We start from the raw sequence: 22,125 nt of genomic DNA, 5'->3' as shown, positions 1-22,125 counted from the left end.
AAAGTCGTGTCTTCTCATGAATCATTAGATGTAACACATTGCCAGGTATTACATTCTTTCCTATTATAAGGAATAATTAACAGAAGACAGACTAAATTGCTTTTGCTTATGAAGACGCCATTATGCTATGTATCCTTTAAACTGTTTCCAGTGAGATGGCAAAACTTTGGAACTGTTTATTAAAGAAGTTGACTACTTTAAATCATTATACTGTGTATATTTGGCAAATAGGAGGCACTCAGTAAATGGCAAGTGAATATTTGAGGTTTTTAAAGATCACTTACATTTTCTATAAAACTGAGTTTCTGATATATTCTTCAGTTGATCTCCTCAGGATGGAAGTTATACTTCTGTGGCCTGGAAGTGCCTAGAAATGAACATTCTTCCAGTGATGGGGGTAAGCCTTATCCATGGCTGAAAACTGGAGGGGTATAAATTCCCAGCTGCTTTACTCCTCAATTAGAATTATTTAGGGGTGTATATTTTACACTGTTCCCCGAGCTCTCCCCTAAATTTAAGCTTAAGAACCACTGTGGGAGCTTAATAGTGACATTTCTTGTTGGCTCCCTTTCTCCCTCTATTATCACCCCCATTCCACCACAGAACCACCCGCATAAACTACTTGCTGTCAATCCTCGTGGCAAGGTCTGCTTCTGGTTAAGTTGGTACAGGTCCAACTGAGACATCTCAAATTCTACCCCCTCCGTGAAGCCCTCTCCAGCTTCCAGGTAGAGTTAATCCTCATCTCCTTTGTTGTCTTGTGGCACTTTCTTTCTCCTTCTGTTAGAACATTCTGCCTTGGATAAGTTGAGGTTTTTTTCCTTTCATGTTGTGTTGTAAGTTTTTCTAGGGTAAGAACAATATCTCATATTTACTTATATGTTGGCATTTATCTTTGTTGTGAATCAACTCATACATTCTTGTATCTTCTAAAACACTTATTCTAGTTCTTTATATTTACTCAAAACATCCATTAAATTACAACACGTTTAAGTGAAAGTTAACTCAAATTTCCTTCAAGAAAGTCATAGTAACTATTCTGAGCATTAATAATTGTTCACATCTCTAGTGCATACAATAAAAGTTTGCTTCACAGACTTCCAACTACCTAATTTGCCAGGTGAATTAATTCTGTGCATTCTTTTTTAAGACATACTGACTGCTGTACATGTCAACCCTTAATTCTTGTGACTAATAGGTGACTCTCTTATACACCTGCTCAATACCAGTTTTACTGTATGCTGACCAGGAGTCAATCGTGTTTGTTTTCAAACCTGTTTATGCCAATTATTGTTTTTTTATGGTACTTATATAATTTAGTTAAACAAATGTAGTGTGAATACAACAATTAGCTATTTATGGGAAAATAGTGTCAGAGTAGTTAATGGAAGCTTCTGTAAAAGATTCTAAAACCTTGATGGCTTAACACAATCAAAATGTATTTCTCATTCACTTTGCAGTCCAGTGGGTTGAGGAGCCCTCCTCATCTTAGACCAGCTACCATCAAAGTTTGCCTTATCAGAGAAACAGGAGGATGAAAATAATTTGGAATATTTTTATGGCCAAATCTAGAAGTGGCTTGTCATGTGGCTCCCAATCTAACTGGAAGAGAGGCTGAAAATGGCTTTCCTGATGCCCAGAGGGAGAAGATGAGTAAATGATATGAAATACACAAAGCGTTGCCACTGCCTCAAAACCTTAGTTGAATACTTAGGAAAGACCTAATAATGATTAAAGGCTTCATATTTTCACTCCATGTATTTCCACTCCAATATATAGGTGACACATTATGATTGTGGCTTGTACAAGACAGATCGTACATGAAAGATTATTTGTTATGATTTCCTACTTTAGTTTGCTTTGGGACTTACCTAACGTGCGTTGTTTCCTGATCTCATTAAATAGGAAGGACTCTTCAGGAGAGGCAGTGTTCTGTGCAGGTGAGAGCAGGTTTTGGAGACAGACTGCCTGGCTTCAAATTCCAGTGTTACCACTTACTAGATGTAGGACCTTAGACAAGTTACTCAGACTCTCTGTACCTCACTTTCCTTACATATGAAATTTGGGTAGTAAAAGCACATATTTCATAGGATTGTTGTGAGGATAAAATGAGTAAATGTGTAATAGCACTTAGAAGAAAACCATGCACGTAGTAACTACTATATATGTGATAGCCAGTGTTGTTTATTAATTTGATTATCATTACCATCAATACTGCATGATTTCAATTCATAATTTTCTCTTCAGTGCCCACAATATAAAAGACACTATAATAAATATTTGTGTAACTCAAAGTACTTTCTTTAGTTGAAAGCAACAAAAAACAACTCTGGGAAAAATTTGACAAAAGGAAAGGAAAGGAATTTCTACAAACCAGACTTCCCAGAGGACCCTTACCAAGACAGCTGACAGCTATAAGGTTCTGGGCAGCAGGTGTTGTGAGAGCCAAACAGTGTCTTCAACAGACTGCCACTGGGAGAGTCAGCTTTAGCTATTCTCAGTTTTTGAGTCTTCTCATTTCTGGTGAAAATTATAGTGAATGGGTATCTGATTGATATTTGGAAGTTCTTGGAAGACATGTCCAATTGTTCCTCAGAGATACACTTTTATTGAAACACTGTATCCAATAGGAGAAGAGTGGTTTCCTAAAACTACATCTTCCTCCAAAGAAGGGAGAATGAGTGTTGGACATACAAAGATATTAATTGTCTACTTCAGCACCATAAAGAGAGAAAAGATTGAAAAGTCCTTTAAGCATCTGAGATCAAGGATGGAAAATGGGATAAGCATGTAAGTAATTAGCACAAGTAGCATGTGACCCCAATTATAAAGTTCATGTAGGGTAGATATGACAAGAAGGGTGGGTGGAAATGTGTTGGATGGCAGCAATAAGAATTTAAATGTGATGATGGGCAGCAGTAATTAAAAGTTTCCAGGAAAGGAATAACTTGAATTGGAGTTGGCTATGGTTTGGATGTAGTTTGTATGTCTCCACCAAATCTCATGTGGAAACTTGGTCCTCAGCGTTGGAGTTGGGACCTAATGGGGGGGTGTTTGGGTCATGGGGGTGGATTCCTCATGAATAGATTAATGCCCTCCCTTGGAAGTCAGTGAGTTCTCACTGTATTAGTTTCTGCAAGAGCTGGTTATTAAAAAGAGCCTGGCACCCCCGCCCCTTTGCCATATGATCTCTACACAGATTGTCTCCCTTTTGCCTTCCTTCATGAGGCACTCACCATATGCAGATGCCCAAACTTAACTTTCCAGAATGAGCCAAATAAATCTTTTTTCTTTATAAATTACCCAGCCTCAGATGTTCATTTATAGCAACACAAAACAGACTAAGAGTAATAAAGTAGAAAAAATTAATTTGGCATTCATGTGTAGGATAAACTGAAGAAGAGGAGTTGGAAGAGGTTGTTTTTGACTCATCAGTCTAATCAGCTATTCAAGCATTTATTGAATGCCTGTTAGCCAGCTGATATTCTATGAGCTTTAAAAATAACAGTGAATTAAAAAATAATACCTGCTCTCATGAAGTTTACCTTTTAGCGGGATGGGCACAGACTATAAACAATTAAGGAAGTTACTATGTCATCTGATGATAGATTCTGCAAAAAAAAAAAAAAAAAAATTAAACCATGATACACTCTTGAAATTAATGGTACTGTATATGAGTTGGTGGGAGAGAAGGGAGCTGGGGAGCTTTTTTGTGTAGAGAAGTGAAGGAAGACCCCTAGGCTAGGGAGCATTTGAGTGGGGATCTAAATGACGTGGCAGAGCAAGCCATACAAACTTTTGGAGGAAGAGCATTCTAAGCACAAGGAACGGCAAGTACAAAGGCCCTGAGTCAGGCACTTGCACACTTGCATATGGTAGTGGATCATTATTTAAACCTCTGTGCAAATAAATAAAAAGTAGAGCTTCTCTAAGTCAAGACTGTTAAATGAGAAAGCATGGTGGGTTCGATGATCAAAGGACAGCACAGTTATTAGGAACAGATCAGAGCAACACATGGACATCTAAACCAATCTCAATTCAATAAGTACTGTGACAGAAGTAAAGCAGGTTGAAAAACATAACTAGGGAAAGCTTTTTTTGGTGAGGTTGTTAGATGGAGCTTCTCCAAAGAGGTGATATAGGAGCTGAAGGAAAGCTCTATATTGGATTATAATAATATTAAGACTGAGAGTCCAAACTTTAGAGCTTAATGATGCTTGATTTCTTTGTCCATCTTCCCTTGCTTATAACAGAATACCTGAAATGCAGTCATTTATAAAAGTAATTTATTCTTTGTAGTTTTGGAGGCTGAGAAGTCCAAGCTCAAGGGGCTATATCTGTTGAGGGCCTTCTTGCTCTAGGTGGTACAGGGCATCACATAGTTAGGGGGCTAAGTGTGCTAGTTCAGATCTCTCTTCCTCTTCTTTTTTTTAATTTATAAAGATAAGAGGTTTCTTTGGCTCACAGTTCTGCAGGCTGCACAAGAAGCATAGCACCAGCATCTGCTTCCGGCAAGGGCTTCAGGCCGCTTCCTCTCATGGTGGAAGGGGGAAGGGGAGCTGGCATGTGCAGAGGTCACATAGCAAGAGAGGATGCAAAAGCCACTAATCCTGCTCCCATAATAACCCATTAATTCATTAACCCATTAATTTATTAATCCACAAATGAATTAATCTATTCATGAGGGGAGAGCTCTTAAAACCCAATCATTGCTTCAAGGCCCCACCTCTCAACACTGCCACGCTGGGGCTTAAATTTCAATATGACTTTTGGAGAGGACAAATACTCAAACCGTAGCACTGGACAATAAAGCTTTGATTTAATTTGACCACCCCTGCTGCAATTAATTTTCATTTTTTTCTTTACGTGGAAATGACTGGTTGCCATTTTCTGTAGGGTAATTTTTAATAGACTTAAACACAATTAAAATTATAATTGTGTTTCATAAGGTATATAATTCATAAGGTTGTACCTGTGACTATTATTGTTGCAGTTCATAAAGTAATTACAATTAGTTCAAAATTCTATGTAGAATTTGACTACTTCTCATCCTCCCATTTCTACTTCCCTGGGCCAAGCCAGAAAATTACAGAGTTTTTCCAAAAATATATAGTGAAGATCTAGAAAGTGCTATTTTAAAATTAAGCTTATTCCTTTCATTAATGTAAAGATAACATTGTATTTCTTTTGAGTTTTAAGGAAATCTGCTTTTTTCAGTCAATCAAATTGAGATTCATTTGAGATACAGATGAACTGCAGAAGAGACTTCTGCGGGATTAAAAAGGGTGGTCTGTAATGTACCAGTCATATGTATTGGACCCTGGTTATGTGCAAAGTGGCACTATTCTGCATGCCCTTTCCTGTAATAGGCCTCAGTCATTGGCTTTTGCTACACCAAATCTGACCAAATCAACTATTGTGAGTTTGACCCCAGCACACCAAATGTGGTTCCTCCCTGTCATAATGTAGCTTCTTTTACGTCTATCCTTACCCATCAGAAATAGAAAAGTGTGTTATTATCTTATTCCCAATATCACAGAGTCCACCAAAATTCTCTAATGGTTGGAAATTAATACTAAAAGGAAGGGAAATGTAGAAGTTGACAGTTTTATTTGTTCATTAAAAAATCTTTACTAAATATGCACTGAATACTAGAATACACTGATCAAATATCTTTACCCCTCACGAGCCTTAAAGACTTCTTGGAGTGGTAGACAATCAATAACAAATTAAAGTGCGTACTGTGGTTGAAGGTGAAGCCTGTTAAGAAGAGAACAGCATAGTTAGAGGAGCCACTTTAGATGAGGTTGTTAAAGATGGCCTCTCTGAGGAAGTGACATAGGAGCTGAAAGATAAGATTGAATGCACAGCTATGCTAGAGCAGTGTGAAAAAGCATTCCAAGGAGAAGGAATAAGAAGGGCAAATGCTGGGAGGCAGGAAGGGACTTGCAGTATTTGAAGAACAGAAAAGAAGGCCGTGGTGGCTGGGGCATAATGAGGAGGGGGCAAATGGTATGAGATTAGAGACATAGGCTAGATCATTGGGACTGTGTAGGTCATGGTAAGGAATTTGGATTTTATTGTAGGAATAATGATATATCATTGGAAGATTTAGGGTAGAGAAGTGACATCCTCTGATTTACATGTACAAAGCTTGCAGAAGGCAAGATGTTTGAAGTAATTTAGGTGAACAGTGATGGTTATGATTGGGGTGGCTGTGCACATAGGGAAGAGTAGACAGATTTCAGTTTATTTTGGAGATAGTACTGACTGGACTTGGCGGGTTGAATGCAAGATGTATGAGAAAGGGAGGAATCAAGGTAGATTCCTAGGACATTGTCCTGAGCAACTAGATGACATTTGCTAATCTAAGGAAGACTCAAAGACTGACAGTCTTTGTTTTTTTGTTTTTTTGTTTTTTTGAGAGGGAGTCTCACCCTGTCATCCAGGTGGAGTGCAATGGCAATCTTGGCTCACTGCAACCTCAGACTGACAAAATTTTTTTGCTGATAATTTATAAGCTCAAGTTTGAACATACTAAGTGTAGAGTTGCCAATTAGGCAGTTAGATGTAAGTAATTTGGGCTCAGGAGAAACATCAAAGACAGAGACACAAATTTGGGCAACATTATATATTGGTTGTATTTAAAAGCCATCAAGATGAATGATTTCATATCATTTAGGAAAAGAAGACTTCTCTGTATCAACTCTTGAGTCACTCCAACTTCCTTCATTCATTTATTCAACACACACATATTGAGTTCCTTCTATACCAGGCACTTCTTTATGGAATTGTGATCACAGTAGTAAAAGGAGACATATTATTTGCCACCGCCTTCTTTGCCATCGCCAGTGCCTTCTTCTTATTGTTCTTCCTCTTCCTCTTCTTCTTCGTTCTCATCCTCCTCCTCCTCTTCCTCCTCTTCCTCTTCCTCCTCCTCTTCCCTCTTCCCTCTAATACTGCTGCTTCTGCTGCTGCTCCTGCTCCTTCTCCTTCTCCTTTTTCTGTTTCTGCTGCTTCTGCTTCTTCTCCTTCTCCTCCTTCTCTTTCTTCTCCTTCCTCCTCCCCCTCTTCCTTCTTCTTCTCCTTCTCCTTCCTCCTCCTCCTCTTCTTCCTTCTTCTTCTTCCTTCTTCTTCCTTCTTTTTCCTTCTTCTTCTTCCTTCTTCTTTCATCTTCTTTCTTCTTCTTTCTTCTTTCTTCTATCTCGTTCTGTCACCCTGGCTGGAGTGCAGTGGTGTGATCACAGCTCTGCAGGCTGGACCTCTTGGGCTCAGTAGATCCTCCTGCCTCAAGTTCCTGAGTATCTAGGACCACAGGAATGTGCCACCATGCCTGCCTAATTTTATTTTATTGTTTTTGTAGAGATGGAGTCTCCCTATGTTGCCCAGGCTTAGAGTTCTCTTTAGTAGAGGATTCAGAAAATAAACCAATAACCAATAGATATGTAACTGTAACTTTGTTGTATAGAGGAGGAGCCGATAGATATGTAACTGTAACTTTGTTGTATAGAGGAGGAGCAGCAGCCAACCATATGGAGTTGGTCTGGTTGAGTAGGAAAATGTCTTCCCCCTGTATATTGGTCAAGGTTTTCCAGAGAAACAAAACCAATAGGAGGTGTGGGGGGGGGGGCGGGGGGTGTATGTATGTGTGTAAAGAGAGAGGCGATTTATTATGGGGTTTGGCTCACATGATTTTGGAGGCTGAAGAGCTCTATAATATGCTGTTTGCAAGATCTGGTGAACCAGGGAAGCTGGTAGCATGGCTCAGTCTAAGTCTGAAGGCTTGAGAGCCTGAGAGACTGCTGGTGCAAGTCCAGAGTCCAAAGGATGCAGAACCTGGAGTTTTGATGTCCAAGAGCAGGAGAAGATGGGTGCCCCAGCTCTAGGAGAGAGAGCAAATTCACCTTTCCTCTGCCTTTTTCTTCTATATATGTCCTCAGCCAATTGGATGGTGCCTGCGACATTTGGTGAGGGTGGATCTTCCTTACTCAGCTTGTTGATTCAAATGCCAACCTCTTCCAGAAACACCCTCACAGACATACCCAGAAATAATGTTTTGCCAACTCTTTGGACATCTCTTCATTTAGTCAAGTTGGCACCTAAATTTAACCATCACAAGCCACCTACCAGTGATATCATGGAAGCTAAGAGAAGAGAGTAATTCAAGAATAGTCACTTTCTTTAAATGTTACTAAGAACAAGAGTAAGATGGAGGCTGAGCTGTGACTATTTTGGCAGATTCTGTGAAATAGTGAGACAAAGACCAGATCTTAGGGCATTGAAGAATGAATTGGAGATGAGGAAGCAGAGAAAGTGAATGAAGATGGCTGTTTTAAAGGAATTTGCTATGAAGGGAAGCAAAAAAAGTAGGACCATAGCTAATGGGAGATGTAGGATTAAGGAAGCATCTTTTAAAAATAAACAAACAAAAACAATAAGATATGACTGCAGAGCATGCTTGTGATTGATGGGAATAGTCATAGTGGGGAAGGGAGTGACAGGAGACCACTGAAGGAGCAGCCTTTGGGGAGGTGAGAGGAAATGAGATCCACTGTGCGTATGAAAGGAATTGCTCTTTGATACAACCAGTCATATCTCTCATTGTAACAACAGGGAAGGCAGAGAGGATTGAATGATTTCAGCTAGGTTTGTAGATTTGATGGTATAACAATGAGTAGCTTCTGCTCTAATGTTTCTGTTTTTCCAAAGAAGTATGAAGCAAGAATGGAAAGAAAGGGGTTTGAGAAGAGAGGGAAAGACAAGAAATACTATCTTGGAAAGTGGAAAATCAAGTTACGCAAGAAGTATAGCAGAATTGCTGTACCTGAGGGAGGGTCCATTCAAAGTTTATGGTCATAAATTTAATGTGAAACCAGTCAACCAATTCTGTAATTTTTTTCCAGCCACTTTGAGTTGCTCCATTCCCAGCACAGAGAAGGCATATAGCTGGATTCATCTAACATTATACTTTTGTGAGGTGAAAGCAATGATTGGAGACTGGAGGAAGGAAATTAAGGGTATTAGCAAGAGAATGAAGGATCATAAAGGGAATTTAGGAAGGGAATTAAGAAGGGACTGAAAGCAGGAGGAATGCACAGGGAGTTTTGAAGGGGATTTTATTTATTCAGTTTACTCAGTCACTCAACGATTGAGCTCCTGCTATGTGCCAAACCTAGTTGTAGGCTCTGTAGATATAATGTATTTATGAACAAGACTGATCAACTCCTCTTACAGAGTAGGGTGAGATGGACAATAAAGAATTAAAACCAGCCGGGCGCGGTGGCTCATGCTTATAATCCCAGCACTTTGGGAGGCCGAGGCGGGCAGATCACGAGGTGAAGAGATTAAGACCATCCAGGCCAACATGGTGAAACCCCATCTCTACTAAAAATACAGAAATTAGCTGGGCATGGTGATGCATACCTGTAGTCCCAGCTACTCAGGAGGCTGAGGCAGGAGAATCGCTTGAACCTGGGAGGCAGAGGTTGCAGTGAGCCAAGATCACGCCACTGCACTTCAGCCAGGTGACAGAGCAAGACTCCACCTCAAAAAAAAAAAAAAAAAAGAATTAAAACCAGAGTGTAGTTTAAAGTCAGATATTTCTAAGGGCTATGGAGAAACATCAAATAGCGTAAGGGGATAGAGAGCAACAAGTGGAAGAGGAGAGAGGTGGTGATTAATATCCCTTCCCAGGTGGCATCCTGGGAAGAGAACCTGCTCCAGTGAAATTAGCAAAGACCTGAATGAAACAAGGGACCAAGCCTTAAAAGAGCTGTGGGAGCAGTATGCAAGGCTGAGGGGACAGTGAGGGCTTTTCTATTTTTAAATGTCATCAGTAGTTGAATAGTAAAGCAAAAGAAGCCATGATAAACAAGGTATTTTTTCCTTCCTTATTGTATTTTTAATTGGTGTTCTCATAATACCATGACACAGCTGTTTTAAGCAAGTAGGTGTTATGCAAAGGTCATTAAAGTGACCAAGTGGTTCAGTCAAAAGTCTCATGTAAGTAGACAAAATGTTTAAAATAAATATAGATATACCTTATATGATCTATTAATGTCCAGTTTGACACTTCATTCTCCAGTGCTCAACATTGGAATACCAACCATTCCAACTATTAATAAGATTCAGTTGATATTTGTTGAATAAATTTTCATGCCTACATACAGTTTAACACTTAAAAAACAAAACATCCCCCTCCAAGCTATTTCCAAAAAGTTCTTCTAAAGGAAGAGTTTGAACACAAGCCCAAGGTCTCTTTTGCCTTGAGAATGTGGGAACTTTCTTTACATGGCTTTGTAAAAAATATAGATATAATTCACATACCATTGAAATTCACTCTTATAAAGTATACAATCTACGGCTTTGTGTGTGTTCACAAAACTGTGCAGTTATCACCATTACCTAATTCCAGAATATTTTTATCATCCTACAAAGAAACCTCAGCCGGGCACGGTGGCTCACTCCTGTAATCCCAGCACTTTGGGAGGCCGAGGTGTGCGGATCACGAGGTCAAAATATCAAGACCATCCTGGCCAACATGGTAAAACCCTGTCTCTACTAAAAATACAAAAATTAGCTGGGCATGGTGGCGCGCACCTGTAGTCCCAGCTACTCCAGAGGCTGAGACGGGAGAATCGCTTGAACCTGGAAGGCGGAGGTTGCAGTAAGCCAAGATTGCGCCACTGCGCTCCAGCCTGGCAACAGAGTGAGACCTGTCTCAAAAAAAAAAAAAAAAAAGAAAGAAAGAAACCTCATGTACATCAGACCTGTTAGCAGTCGCTCCCCACTCCCCCCAGCCCCTGGCAATAATCAATCTGTTTTCTGTCACTAAGTATTTGCCTATTCTGGACATTTCATTTCAGTGGAATCACACAATATATATCCTTTTGTGTCTGTATTCTTTCACTTAGCATGTTTTCAAGGTTCATTAATGTTGTAGCAGGTGTCAGTACTTTATTCCTTTTTATATCTGAAGAATATTCTATTATGTGACTATACCATGTCTTGTTTATCCATTCATCAGTTGATGGGCATTTGGATTGTCACCACTTTTAGGCTATTATGAATAATGCTACTGTTTGCATTTGTGTTTATACTTTTGCTGTGGACATAAATTTTCAACTATCTCAGATACGTATGTACAAATATAAATGGCTTTATAAAGGTTTGTAAAATGTTTTATCTTAGTATTTCGTACTTAACTGCATAATATATGTTTTAAAAGAATAAGTTATCACCAGTTATTTGCTTAGGCTACTGGTTGAATTATTTAACTTTTCTCCAGAAATCGAAGTACCATGGGCCTTACAGGAAGGTGTTACCTGTGTCCTGTGGCTCTACAGCCCCCTTGCTGGCTGCTTGCTGCTTGCTGCAAGCGTGGGGGCTGCTGTTTCAGCACCATTCTGATGGGGCACTGGGAACGCAACTCTGAACAGGTGCTGACTTGTCTTTTCATCAATAAATAGTACTTCTTCCCTGAGCTAGATCTTTTATCTGCCAGTTCATTCTTGGACTGCTAAACTTTACTTTGTCTGTATTGTCTGAGTTTAAAGTCGTAAAACAAAAAGTAAATATAATTCATGTAGGCGACATTTGCAAATAGGAGTTTAGAAAAAAATGCTTTCAGAGACTTATAGGGAAAAGTTGACTGTCAGCCTTGTGCCCATTAATTCACAGAGACAGGGCTGGAAAATAGAATAAAGAAATACTGTCACTTCTGTTTTATGCATAAGGAAGAAAGAATTATAGGCATTTGTAAACACTTAGTCATAGACAAAAATCAGCCATTTCTACTAATTTCCCTTAACAGCCTTATTTCTTTTCATCATATTCTAGCATTTACATACCAGTAGTTTAAAAAACGGGTACAAGTATAAAGCATAATTGTGTTATCCAAGCATAGTCAAATTACGCAATGGATTATGCATTTGGCTCTCCTAAATGTCATGCTGGATATAGTTTATCCCTCTCACAGTGAGTCAGAAGCGGGAATGGGTTCATTCACTATTTCCAGAAAGCAGCTTACCACCAGCAGGTGCTGTAACTAGTGGGAAAGGGTAGGACCGGAATGCACACTTATTTAGGGATCTCTGAAATGTACCCTTTGGTACTTACATAAGGGCTACATGAGGCCACAGGCAGCTGAGAGTGTTGGCAGTACCTGCAGCTACTCTGCAGCTTAGAAGAGGCTTCCAATCCCCTATGCATCTGGGAATGTTTGTCCCTAGCACAACCCTGAGAACAGGTGCTGTGTACTGCTTTGTGGTCCAGACATGAGTCTCAGCTTTGCCACTGTCTATGTGATCTTGGACACATCACCTTAGAATCCAAGTCCCTCATCTGTAAAATCAGGAAGGCCGACTAGTTGACTTTTACAAAATTCTTTTGGCTTTAAAATGCTATGGCTCCACAACTTAGTGGTTTAAGATGCCAAGTATAGTATATTGGAGATGAGTAATATATAAAGGTATTAAGAGCTCAGTCCCTAAAGTTATACAGAACAATCTTTGAGTCCCCTGTGACCTTGGGCAAGTTTACTTAACTTCTGTAAGCCTGCATTGTGTTAGCCTTAAAGGGGAGATGATGATAATAGTTCCTAGCTCATAGGGCTATTGGGGGTAAAAATGGCATTATAAATGCAGAGTCTTTAGCAGTGCCCAATACCTCATAAGAGTCAATCTTTATTAATAATAAGTAGTGTTGTTACTTTCTTTAGGGACATTTTATCCTAATAATATATTGCTCCCTTTAGAAATAAATGAATATAAGTCTAGCAAATTTTAGTAATATTGTGAAGTATATATACTAAAATTATGTTTAAAAGATTATAACAAGTTAGCCATAAACTAAACTTTTAAAAATATATGATTTAGATTATTGAATGGCAGGAATGTTGGGGAAGAAATGGGATACAGAGGATTATGGAATAAGTGAAAAAAATCTGACTTTCTCCTTAGCCTTCTTGTTGTCTGTAATTTTCCTTTTATGTATTCTTTTCCTATCTTAATTTGGAGATGGAATCATCTATGGAAAGCTTATCCAAGTTAATGGCTATTCGGAAGTGAGGCTCTGCATTATTGAAACAACAAAACAAACAAGATTACAGTCATTTCTGTTCATCATGTAGGAATAAATAATAAATCTATACAGTTCTGCCTCAGCTGCCTCCTTGTAATTTCTGCCATTATTTTGGTAAATGTTGTTTTGGTGTGAACCAAGGACTTGGAGGTTTAATAATTCTGGAAACAGATACTCATATATTCTTCCACAGGGTGTTAATACAAAACTATCACTATTTAATAGTAGTTTGCTAAATTATCTGAAGGAAATTGTTTAAGATCAAGTATGTAAAGAGTCAGAATCCATCTGTAAAATGTGGGGAATGTTGGCAACTTTAAGTTTGTTGGTTGATATTTTGGAGATTTAACTATTCACTTCTCAAAAGAAGAGCAAGCTGTCTATAGTGGATATGTATGTGATAAACTGACATAATAGTGCAGGTAAGATTTTTAATGATCATCTCTGAATATACATACTGTACATTTCCCACCTACTCCATCACCATCTTAACTTTGCTGTTGTATATGACAAATAAGAGGAAAAGTTTTCACTCCATATTACAATTTCACCAGCTTCTGATGTGAACAACTCAATCCAGAAATGCTCTCTCTTAAAAACTGTTTTTCACTACCTTGTAATTTTTGGTTAGGGTAAATGTTCTTTAATCTCTAATGTTTCCTTTATACTTCTTTTGTAGGAGGCCAGTTATAAGAATTCCCTGCCCATCCTTTTAACAAGAGGCTTAGAAAAAGACATGCCAAAACCGCCTCCAAAAACCAAGGTAAACTATGTTTGCTCTATAGGCAACCATGTGAAATCTTTAGCATGGTTCTTTGTTTTTTTTGTTGTTATTGTTGTTTGTTTGTTTTGAGACAGAGTCTTGCTTTATTGTCCAGGCTGGAGTGCAGTGGCACAATCTCGGCTCACTGCAACCTCCGCCTCCTGAGTTCAGGCAGTTCTCCTGCATCAGCCTTCGGGGTAGCTCAGACTACAGGTGCACACCACCATGCCCAGATAATTTTTGTATTTTTAGTAGAGACGGGGTTTTGCCATATTGGCCTCACTGGTCTCAAACTACTGACCTCAGGTGATCTGCCTGCCTCGGCCTCCCAAAGTGCTGGGATTACAGGTGTGAACCACCGCTCCCAGCCAGCATGGTTCTTTATGCTCTCCTGTTTCCATGTTCTGTTGCTTGCATTTCCTTCAACCCTTTCGGTTTTTCATTTGTTTGTTTTTGCAGGGAAGTAGGCATGAGGTAGTGTTGTGGGAAGATCTGGTGGTGTAAAAGCACTTTTTGTATAGTACCTTTAATCCGTGGTTGCATTCAGCCAAAAATTCTTTGGATACTCCTATTATCGAACAGACAGTGATAATTTTTAGTAGATGTTTTTACTTCTGCTCAATAACAATTGTTTCTATGACACCATGCCTTTTGCAGGAACATAGATGGAGCTGGAGGCTATCATGCCTAGGAAACTAACGCAGGAATAGAAAACCAAATACCACATGTTCTCACTTATAAATAGGAGCTAAATGATAAGAACTATGAACACAAAGAAGTAAACAACAGACATTGGGACCTCCTCGAGGGTGGAGGGTGGGAGGAGGAAGAGGAACAGAAAAGATAAGTATCGGGTATTGGGCTTAATACCTGGGTGATGTACTGATATGTACAACAAACCCTTGTGACACATGTTTACCTAGTAACCTTCACATGTACCCCCAAACGTAAAATAAAAAATTTTGAAAAGAAATATATAAAAAGTAAAATGCCAAAATATTTACTATTAAGAAAGAAAAAGGACCAGCCTGGCCAACATGTTGAAACCCCATCTGTACTAAAAATACAAAAAAAATTAGCCAGGATTGGGTGGTGGGCTCCTGTAATCCCAACTAATTGGGAGACTGAAGCAGAAAGAATTGCTTGAATGTCGGAGGCAGAGGTTGCAGCGAGCTGAGACCATGCCTTTACACTTTAACCTGGGGAACAAGAATGAGACTCCATCTCATAAATAAATAAATAAATAAATAAATAAATAAATAAATAAATAAAAATTTTTCTAGCCTCCAACGTAGGAAATAGTCAAGTGCAATAAATCTTCCTAGGGTACCTCTAAGCATGATAGAAATGCATGAGATGCATTTTCCCTTCTGGGCATAAAGTAAAATGTTCAGCTGTAATTTTTTAAAATAAAAATCACTTTATTGATGTTTCATAATTATGAAGTAGCACATAATCAATGGAAAGTATTTACATAAATTTTAACAAGAAAAAATAAGGACTACTATACATATGATAACATAAAGGCATTAATGTGTAAAATTTTGTTTCCCTTAGTAAGAAAAAATCCAAAATGCACATAATTGTTTTGCCAGTGAAAAGAAAAATTTCTTTTTTTTCTTCAACTTTGATTTTAGGTTCAGAGGTACAGGTGCAGGATGTACAGACTTGTTACATAGGTAAATGTGTGCCATGGTGTTTGCTGCACAGATTCCTACCATCACCTAGGTATTAAGTCCAGCATCCATTAGCTATTCTTGCTGATGATGTCCCTCACCCTAAGCTACCCCACCGACAGGTCCCAGTGTGTGTTATTCCCCTCCCTGTGTCCATGTGGTCTCATGATTCAGCTTCCATTTATAAGTGAGAACATACAATATTTGACTTTCTGTTCCTGCATTAGTTTGCTGAGAATAATGGTTTCTAGCTCCATCCATGTCCTAAAAAGGACATGATCTCATTCCTCTTTATGGCTGCATAGTATTCCATAGTGTATGTGTACCACATTTTCTTTATCCAGTCTATCATTGATGGGCATTATGGTTGATTCCATGTCTTTGCTACTGTAAGTAGTACTGCAGTGAACATATATGTGCATGTATTGTTATAATGGAATGATTTATATCCTTCTGGGCATATACCCAGTAATGGGATTGCTGGGTCAAATGGTATTTCTGGTTCTAGATCTTTGAGGAATCAATACTCTCTGCCACAGTGGTTAAGCTACTTTACACTTCCACCAACAGTGTAAAAGCATTTCTTTTTCTCTGCAACCTCATCAGCATCTGTTCTTTCTTGACATTTAATAATAGCCATTCTGACTGGCATGAAATGGTATCTCATTGTGGTTTTGATTTGCATTTGTCTAATGATCAGTGATGTCAAGGTTATTTTCCTGATTGTTGGCCACATAAATGTCTTCTTTTGAGAAGTGTCTGTTCACGTCCTTTGCCCACTTTTTAATAGGACTTTTTTTCTTATAAATTTGTTTAAGTTCCTTGTCGACTTGATGTCAGACCTTTATCAGATGAATAAGTTGCAAACATTTTCTCCCATTCTGTAGGTTGTGTGTTCACTCTGATGACAGTTTCTTTTGCTGTGCAAAAGCTCTTTAGTTTAATTGGATCCCATTTGTCAATTTTTGCTTATATTGCAATTGCTTTTGGCATTTTCATCATGAAATCTTTGCCCATGCTTATGTCCTGAATGGTATTGCCTATATTTTCTTGTAAAGTGTTTACAACAAATGTAAAACCCAAAACTATAAAAATCCTAGAAGTCTTCAATCTATTTTGAGTTAATTTTTGTATAAGGTGTAAGGGAGGGGTCCTGTTTCAATTTTTGGCATATGGCTAGCCTGTTCTCTCAGCACTATTTATTAGAGAATCATTTTCCCATTGTTTGCTTTTGTCAGTTTTGTCACAGATGAGATAATTTTAGGTGTTCGGTCTTATTTCTAACTTCTCTATTCTATTCCATTGGTTTATGTGTCTGTTTTTGTACCAGTACCATGATGTTTTGGTACCAGTACCATGCTGTTTTGGTTACTGTAGCCTTGTACTATAGTTTGAAGTCAGGTAGCATGATACCTCCAGCTTTGTTCTTTTTGCTTAGGCTTGTCTTGTATGTTTGGTTCCATATGAATTTTACAATAGTTGTTTTCTAATTCTCTGAAGAATGTCAATGATAGTTTAATGGGAATAGCATTGAATCTATAAACTACTTTGAGCCGTATGACTATTTTCATGATACTGATTCTTCCTATCCATGAGCACGGAACGTTTTTATATTTGTTTGTGTCCTCTCTGATTTCTTTGAGCAGTGGTTTGTAGTTCTGCTTGAAGAGGTCCTTTACTTCCCTTGTTAGCTGTATTCCTAGGTATTTTATTCTTTTTGTAGCAATTGTGAATGGGAGTTCATTCATTATTTGGCTCTGTTGTTGGTGAATAGGAATGCTATGATTTTTGCACATTTCTTTTGTATCCTGAGACTTTGCTGAAGTTGCTTATCAGCTTAAGAAGCTTTTTGGGTGAAATAATGGAGTTTTCTGGATATAGGATCATGTCATATGCAAATAGGGATAGTTTGACTTTCTCTCTTCCTATTTGAATACCCTTTCTTTCTTTCTCTTGCCATATTGTCCTGACCAGAACTTCTAATACTATGTTGAATAGGAGCGGCGAGAGAGGGCATTCTTGTTTTGTGTCAGTTTTCAAGGGGAATGCTTCCAGCTTTTGCTCATTCAATATGATATTGGCTGTGGGTTTGTCATATTATTATTATTATTTTGAAGTATATTCCTTCAATACCTAAAAACTTTTATTCAAAGTTTTTAACATGAAGTATGTTGAATTTTATCAAAGGCCTCTTCTGCATCTATTGAGATAATCAAGTGTTTTTTTTTCTTTAATACTGTTTATGTGATGAATCACATTTACTGATTTGCATATGTTGAACCAACCTTGCATCCCAGGGATGAAGCTGACTTGATCATGGTGCATATGCTTTTTGATGTGTTGCTGGATTTTGTTTACCAGTGTTTCATTGACAACTTTTGCATCAATGTTCATCAGGGATATTGGCCTGAAGTTTTCTTTTTTTGTTGTATCTCTGCCAGGTTTTGGTATCAGGATAATGCTGGCCTCATACAGTGAGTTAGGGAGGAGTCCCTGCTTTTCAATTTTTTGGAATAGTTTCGGTAGAAATGATACCACCTCTTCATTATACCTCGGGCAGAATTCAGCTGTGAATCTTTCTGGTCCTGGGCTCTTTTTGGTTGTAGGCTATTTCTTACTGCCTCAATTTCAGAACTCATTATTGGTCTATTCAGAGATTCAGTTTCATCCTGTTTCAGTCTTGGGAGGGTGTATGGGTCCAGGAATTTCAACATTTCTTCTAGATTTTCTAGTTTATGTGCATAGAGATGTTTGTAGTATTCTCTGATGCTTGTTTGTACTTCTGTGGGATCAGTGGTGATATCTCCCTTGTTATTTCTGATTATTTGATTCTTCTTTCTTTTATTCTTTATTAGTCTAGCCAGTGATCTATCTAATTTTTTCAAAAAAGCAGCTCCTGGATTTGTTGATTTTTTGAAGGGTTTTTCATGTCTCTATCTCCTTCAGTTCCTCTCTGATAGTGGTTATTTCTTTTTTTCTTCTTTTTTAAAATTTATTATTATTATTATACTTTAAGTTCTAGGGTACATGTGCATAACGTGCAGGTTTGTTACATATGTATACTTGTGCCATGTTGCTGTGCTACACCCATCAACTCATCAGCACCCATCAACTCGTCATTTACATCAGGTATAACTACCAATGCAATCCCTCCCCCTTCCCCCCTCCCCATGATAGGCCCCGGTGTGTGATGTTCCCCTTCCCGGGTCCAGGTGATCTCATTGTTCAGTTCCCACCTATGAGTGAGAACATGCGGTGTTTGGTTTTCTGTTCTTGTGATAGTTTGCTAAGAATGATGGTTTCCAGCTGCATGCATGTCCCTACAAAGGACACAAACTCATCCCTTTTTATGGCTGCATAGTATTCCATGGTGTATATGTGCCACATTTTCTTAATCCAGTCTGTCACTGATGGACATTTGGGTTGATTCCAAGTCTTTGCTATTGTGAATAGTGCCGCAATAAACATACGTGTGCATGTGTCTTTATAGCAGCATGATTTATAATCCTTTGGGTATATACCCAGTAATGGGATGGCTGGGTCATATGGTACATCTAGTTCTAGATCCTTGAAGAATTGCCATACTGTTTTCCATAATGGTTGAACTAGTTTACAATCCCACCAACAGTGTAAAAGTGTTCCTATTTCTGCACATCCTCTCCAGCACCTGTTGTTTCCTGACTTTTTAATGATCGCCATTCTAACTGGTGTGAGATGGTATCTCATTGTGGTTTTGATTTGCATTTCTCTGATGGCCAGTGATGATGAGCATTTCCTCATGTGTCTGTTGGCTGTATGAATGTCTTCCTTTGAGAAATGTCTGTTCATATCCTTTGCCCACTTTTTGATGGGGTTGTTTGTTTTTTTCTTGTAAATTTGTTTGAGTTCTTTGTAGGTTCTGGATATTAGCCCTTTGTCAGATAAGTAGATTGCAAAAATTTTCTCCCATTCTGTAAGTTGCCTGTTCACTCTGATGGTAGTTTCTTTTGCTGTGCAGAAGCTCTTTAGTTTAATTAGATCCCATTTGTCAATTTTGGCTTTTGCTGCCGTTGCTTTTGGTGTTTTAGACATGAAGTCTTTGCCCATGCCTATGTCCTGAATGGTACTACCTAGGTTTTCCTCTAGGGTTTTTATGGTATTAGGTCTAACATTTAAGTCTCTAATCCATCTTGAATTAATTTTCGTATAAGGAGTAAGGAAAGGATCCAGTTTCAGCTTTCTACTTATGGCTAGCCAATTTTCACAGCACCATTTATTAAATAGGGAATCCTTTCCCCATTTCTTGTTTCTGTCAGGTTTGTCAAAGATCAGATGGCTGTAGATGTGTGGTATTATTTCTGAGGGCTCTGTTCTGTTCCATTGGTCTATATCTCTGTTTTGGTACCAGTACCATGCTGTTTTGGTTACTGTAGCCTTGTAGAATAGTTTGAAGTCAGGTAGCGTGATGCCTCCAGCTTTGTTCTTTTGACTTAGGATTGTCTTGGAGATGCGGGCTCTTTTTTGGTTCCATATGAACTTTAAAGCAGTTTTTTCCAATTCTGTGAAGAAAGTCATTGGTAGCTTGATGGGGATGGCATTGAATCTATAAATAACCTTGGGCAGTATGGCCATTTTCACGATATTGATTCTTCCTATCCATGAGCATGGTATGTTCTTCCATTTGTTTGTGTCCTCTTTTATTTCACTGAGCAGTGGTTTGTAGTTCTCCTTGAAGAGGTCCTTTACATCCCTTGTAAGTTGGATTCCTAGGTATTTTATTCTGTTTGAAGCTATTGTGAATGGAAGTTCATTCATGATTTGGCTCTCTGTTTGTCTGTTACTGGTGTATAAGAATGCTTGTGATTTTTGCACATTAATTTTGTATCCTGAGACTTTGATGAAGTTGCTTATCAGCTTAAGGAGATTTTGGGGTGAGACAATGGGGTTTTCTAAATATACAATCATGTCATCTGCAAAGAGGGACAATTTGATTTCTTCTTTTCCTAACTGAATACCCTTGATTTCTTTCTCTTGCCTGATTGCCCTAGCCAGAACTTCCAACACTATGTTGAATAGGAGTGGTGAGAGAGGGCATCCCTGTCTTGTGCCAGTTTTCAAAGGGAATTTTTCCAGTTTTTGCCCATTCAGTATGATATTGGCTGTGGGTTTGTCATAAATAGCTCTTATGATTTTGAGGTACGTTCTATCAATACCGAATTTATTGAGCGTTTTTAGCATGAAGGGCTGTTGAATTTTGTCAAAAGCCTTTTCTGCATCTATTGAGATAATCATGTGGTTCTTGTCTTTGGTTCTGTTTATATGCTGGATTATGTTTATGGTTTTGCAAATGTTGAACCAGCCTTGCATCCCAGGGATGAAGCCCACTTGATCATGGTGGATAAGCTGTTTGATGTGCTGCTGAATCCGGTTGGCCAATATTTTATTGAGGATTTTTGCATCGATGTTCATCAGGGATATTGGTCTAAAATTCTCTTTTTTTGTTGTGTCTCTGCCAGGCTTTGGTATCAGGATGATGTTGGCCTCATCAAATGAGTTAGGGAGGATTCCCTCTTTTTCTATTGATTGGAATAGTTTCAGAAGGAATGGTACCAGCTCCTCCTTATACCTCTGGTAGAATTCAGCTGTGAATCCATCTGGTCCTGGACTTTTTTTCGTTGGTAGGCTATTAATTATTGCCTCAATTTCAGAGCCTGCTATTGGTCTATTCAGGGATTCAACTTCTTCCTGGTTTAGTCTTGGAAGAGTGTAAGTGTCCAGGAAATTATCCATTTCTTCTAGATTTTCTAGTTTATTTGCGTAGAGATGTTTATAGTATTCTCTGATGGTAGTTTGTATTTCTCTGGGGTTGGTGGTAATATCCCCTTTATCATTTTTTATTGCATCTATTTGATTCTTCTCTCTTTTCTTCTTTATTAGTCCTGCTAGCGGTCTGTCAATTTTGTTGATCTTTTCAAAAAACCAACTCCTGGATTCATTGATTTTTTGGAGGGTTTTTTGTGTCTCTATCTCCTTCAGTTCTGCTCTGATCTTAGTTATTTCTTGCCTTCTGCTAGCTTTTGAATGTGTTTGCTCTTGCTTCTCTAGGTCTTTTAATTTTGATGTTAGAGTGTCAATTTTAGATCTTTCCTGCTTTCTCTTGTGGGCATTTAGTGCTATAAATTTCCCTCTACACACTGCTTTAAATGTGTACCAGAGATTCTGGTATGTTGTATCTTTGTTCTCATTGGTTTCAAAGAACATCTTTATTTCTGCCTTCATTTCGTTATGTACCCAGTAGTCATTCAGGAGCAGGTTGTTCAGTTTCCATGTAGTTGAGCGGTTTTGATTGAGTTTCTTAGTCCTGAGTTCTAGTTTGATTGCACTGTGGTCTGAGAGGCAGTTTGTTATAATTTCTGTTCTTATACATTTGCTGAGGAGTGCTTTACTTCCAATTATGTGGTCAATTTTGGAATAAGTGCGATGTGGTGCCGAGAAGAATGTATATTCTGTTGATTTGGGGTGGAAAGTTCTATAGATGTCTATTAGGTCTGCTTGCTGCAGAGATGAGTTCAATTTCTGGATATCCTTGTTAACTTTCTGTCTCGTTGATCTGTCTAATGTTGACAG

General features: G+C 38.4%; 1 protein-coding gene across 14 annotated transcripts in view; it reads left to right on the top strand.

Moving 5' to 3' along the window:
• The window catches only part of FAM13A (family with sequence similarity 13 member A), a 376,873-nt gene that overhangs the window by 182,602 nt on the left and 172,146 nt on the right, over positions 1 to 22,125 (top strand). For all 14 annotated transcript variants that reach the window (XM_078002003.1, XM_078002004.1, XM_078002001.1 and 11 more), the window contains one exon: positions 13,760 to 13,843. In XM_078002003.1, coding sequence (XP_077858129.1) covers positions 13,760 to 13,843 — 84 coding nt within the window. The remainder of the gene's footprint in view (positions 1 to 13,759; positions 13,844 to 22,125) is intronic.

The sequence above is a fragment of the Macaca mulatta genome, chromosome 5 (genome assembly GCF_049350105.2).
Source record: "Macaca mulatta isolate MMU2019108-1 chromosome 5, T2T-MMU8v2.0, whole genome shotgun sequence".
Lineage (NCBI taxonomy): Eukaryota > Metazoa > Chordata > Mammalia > Primates > Cercopithecidae > Macaca > Macaca mulatta.
The sequence above is the reverse complement of the archived record's forward strand: the minus strand, read 5'-3'. Positions and strand labels throughout refer to the sequence as shown.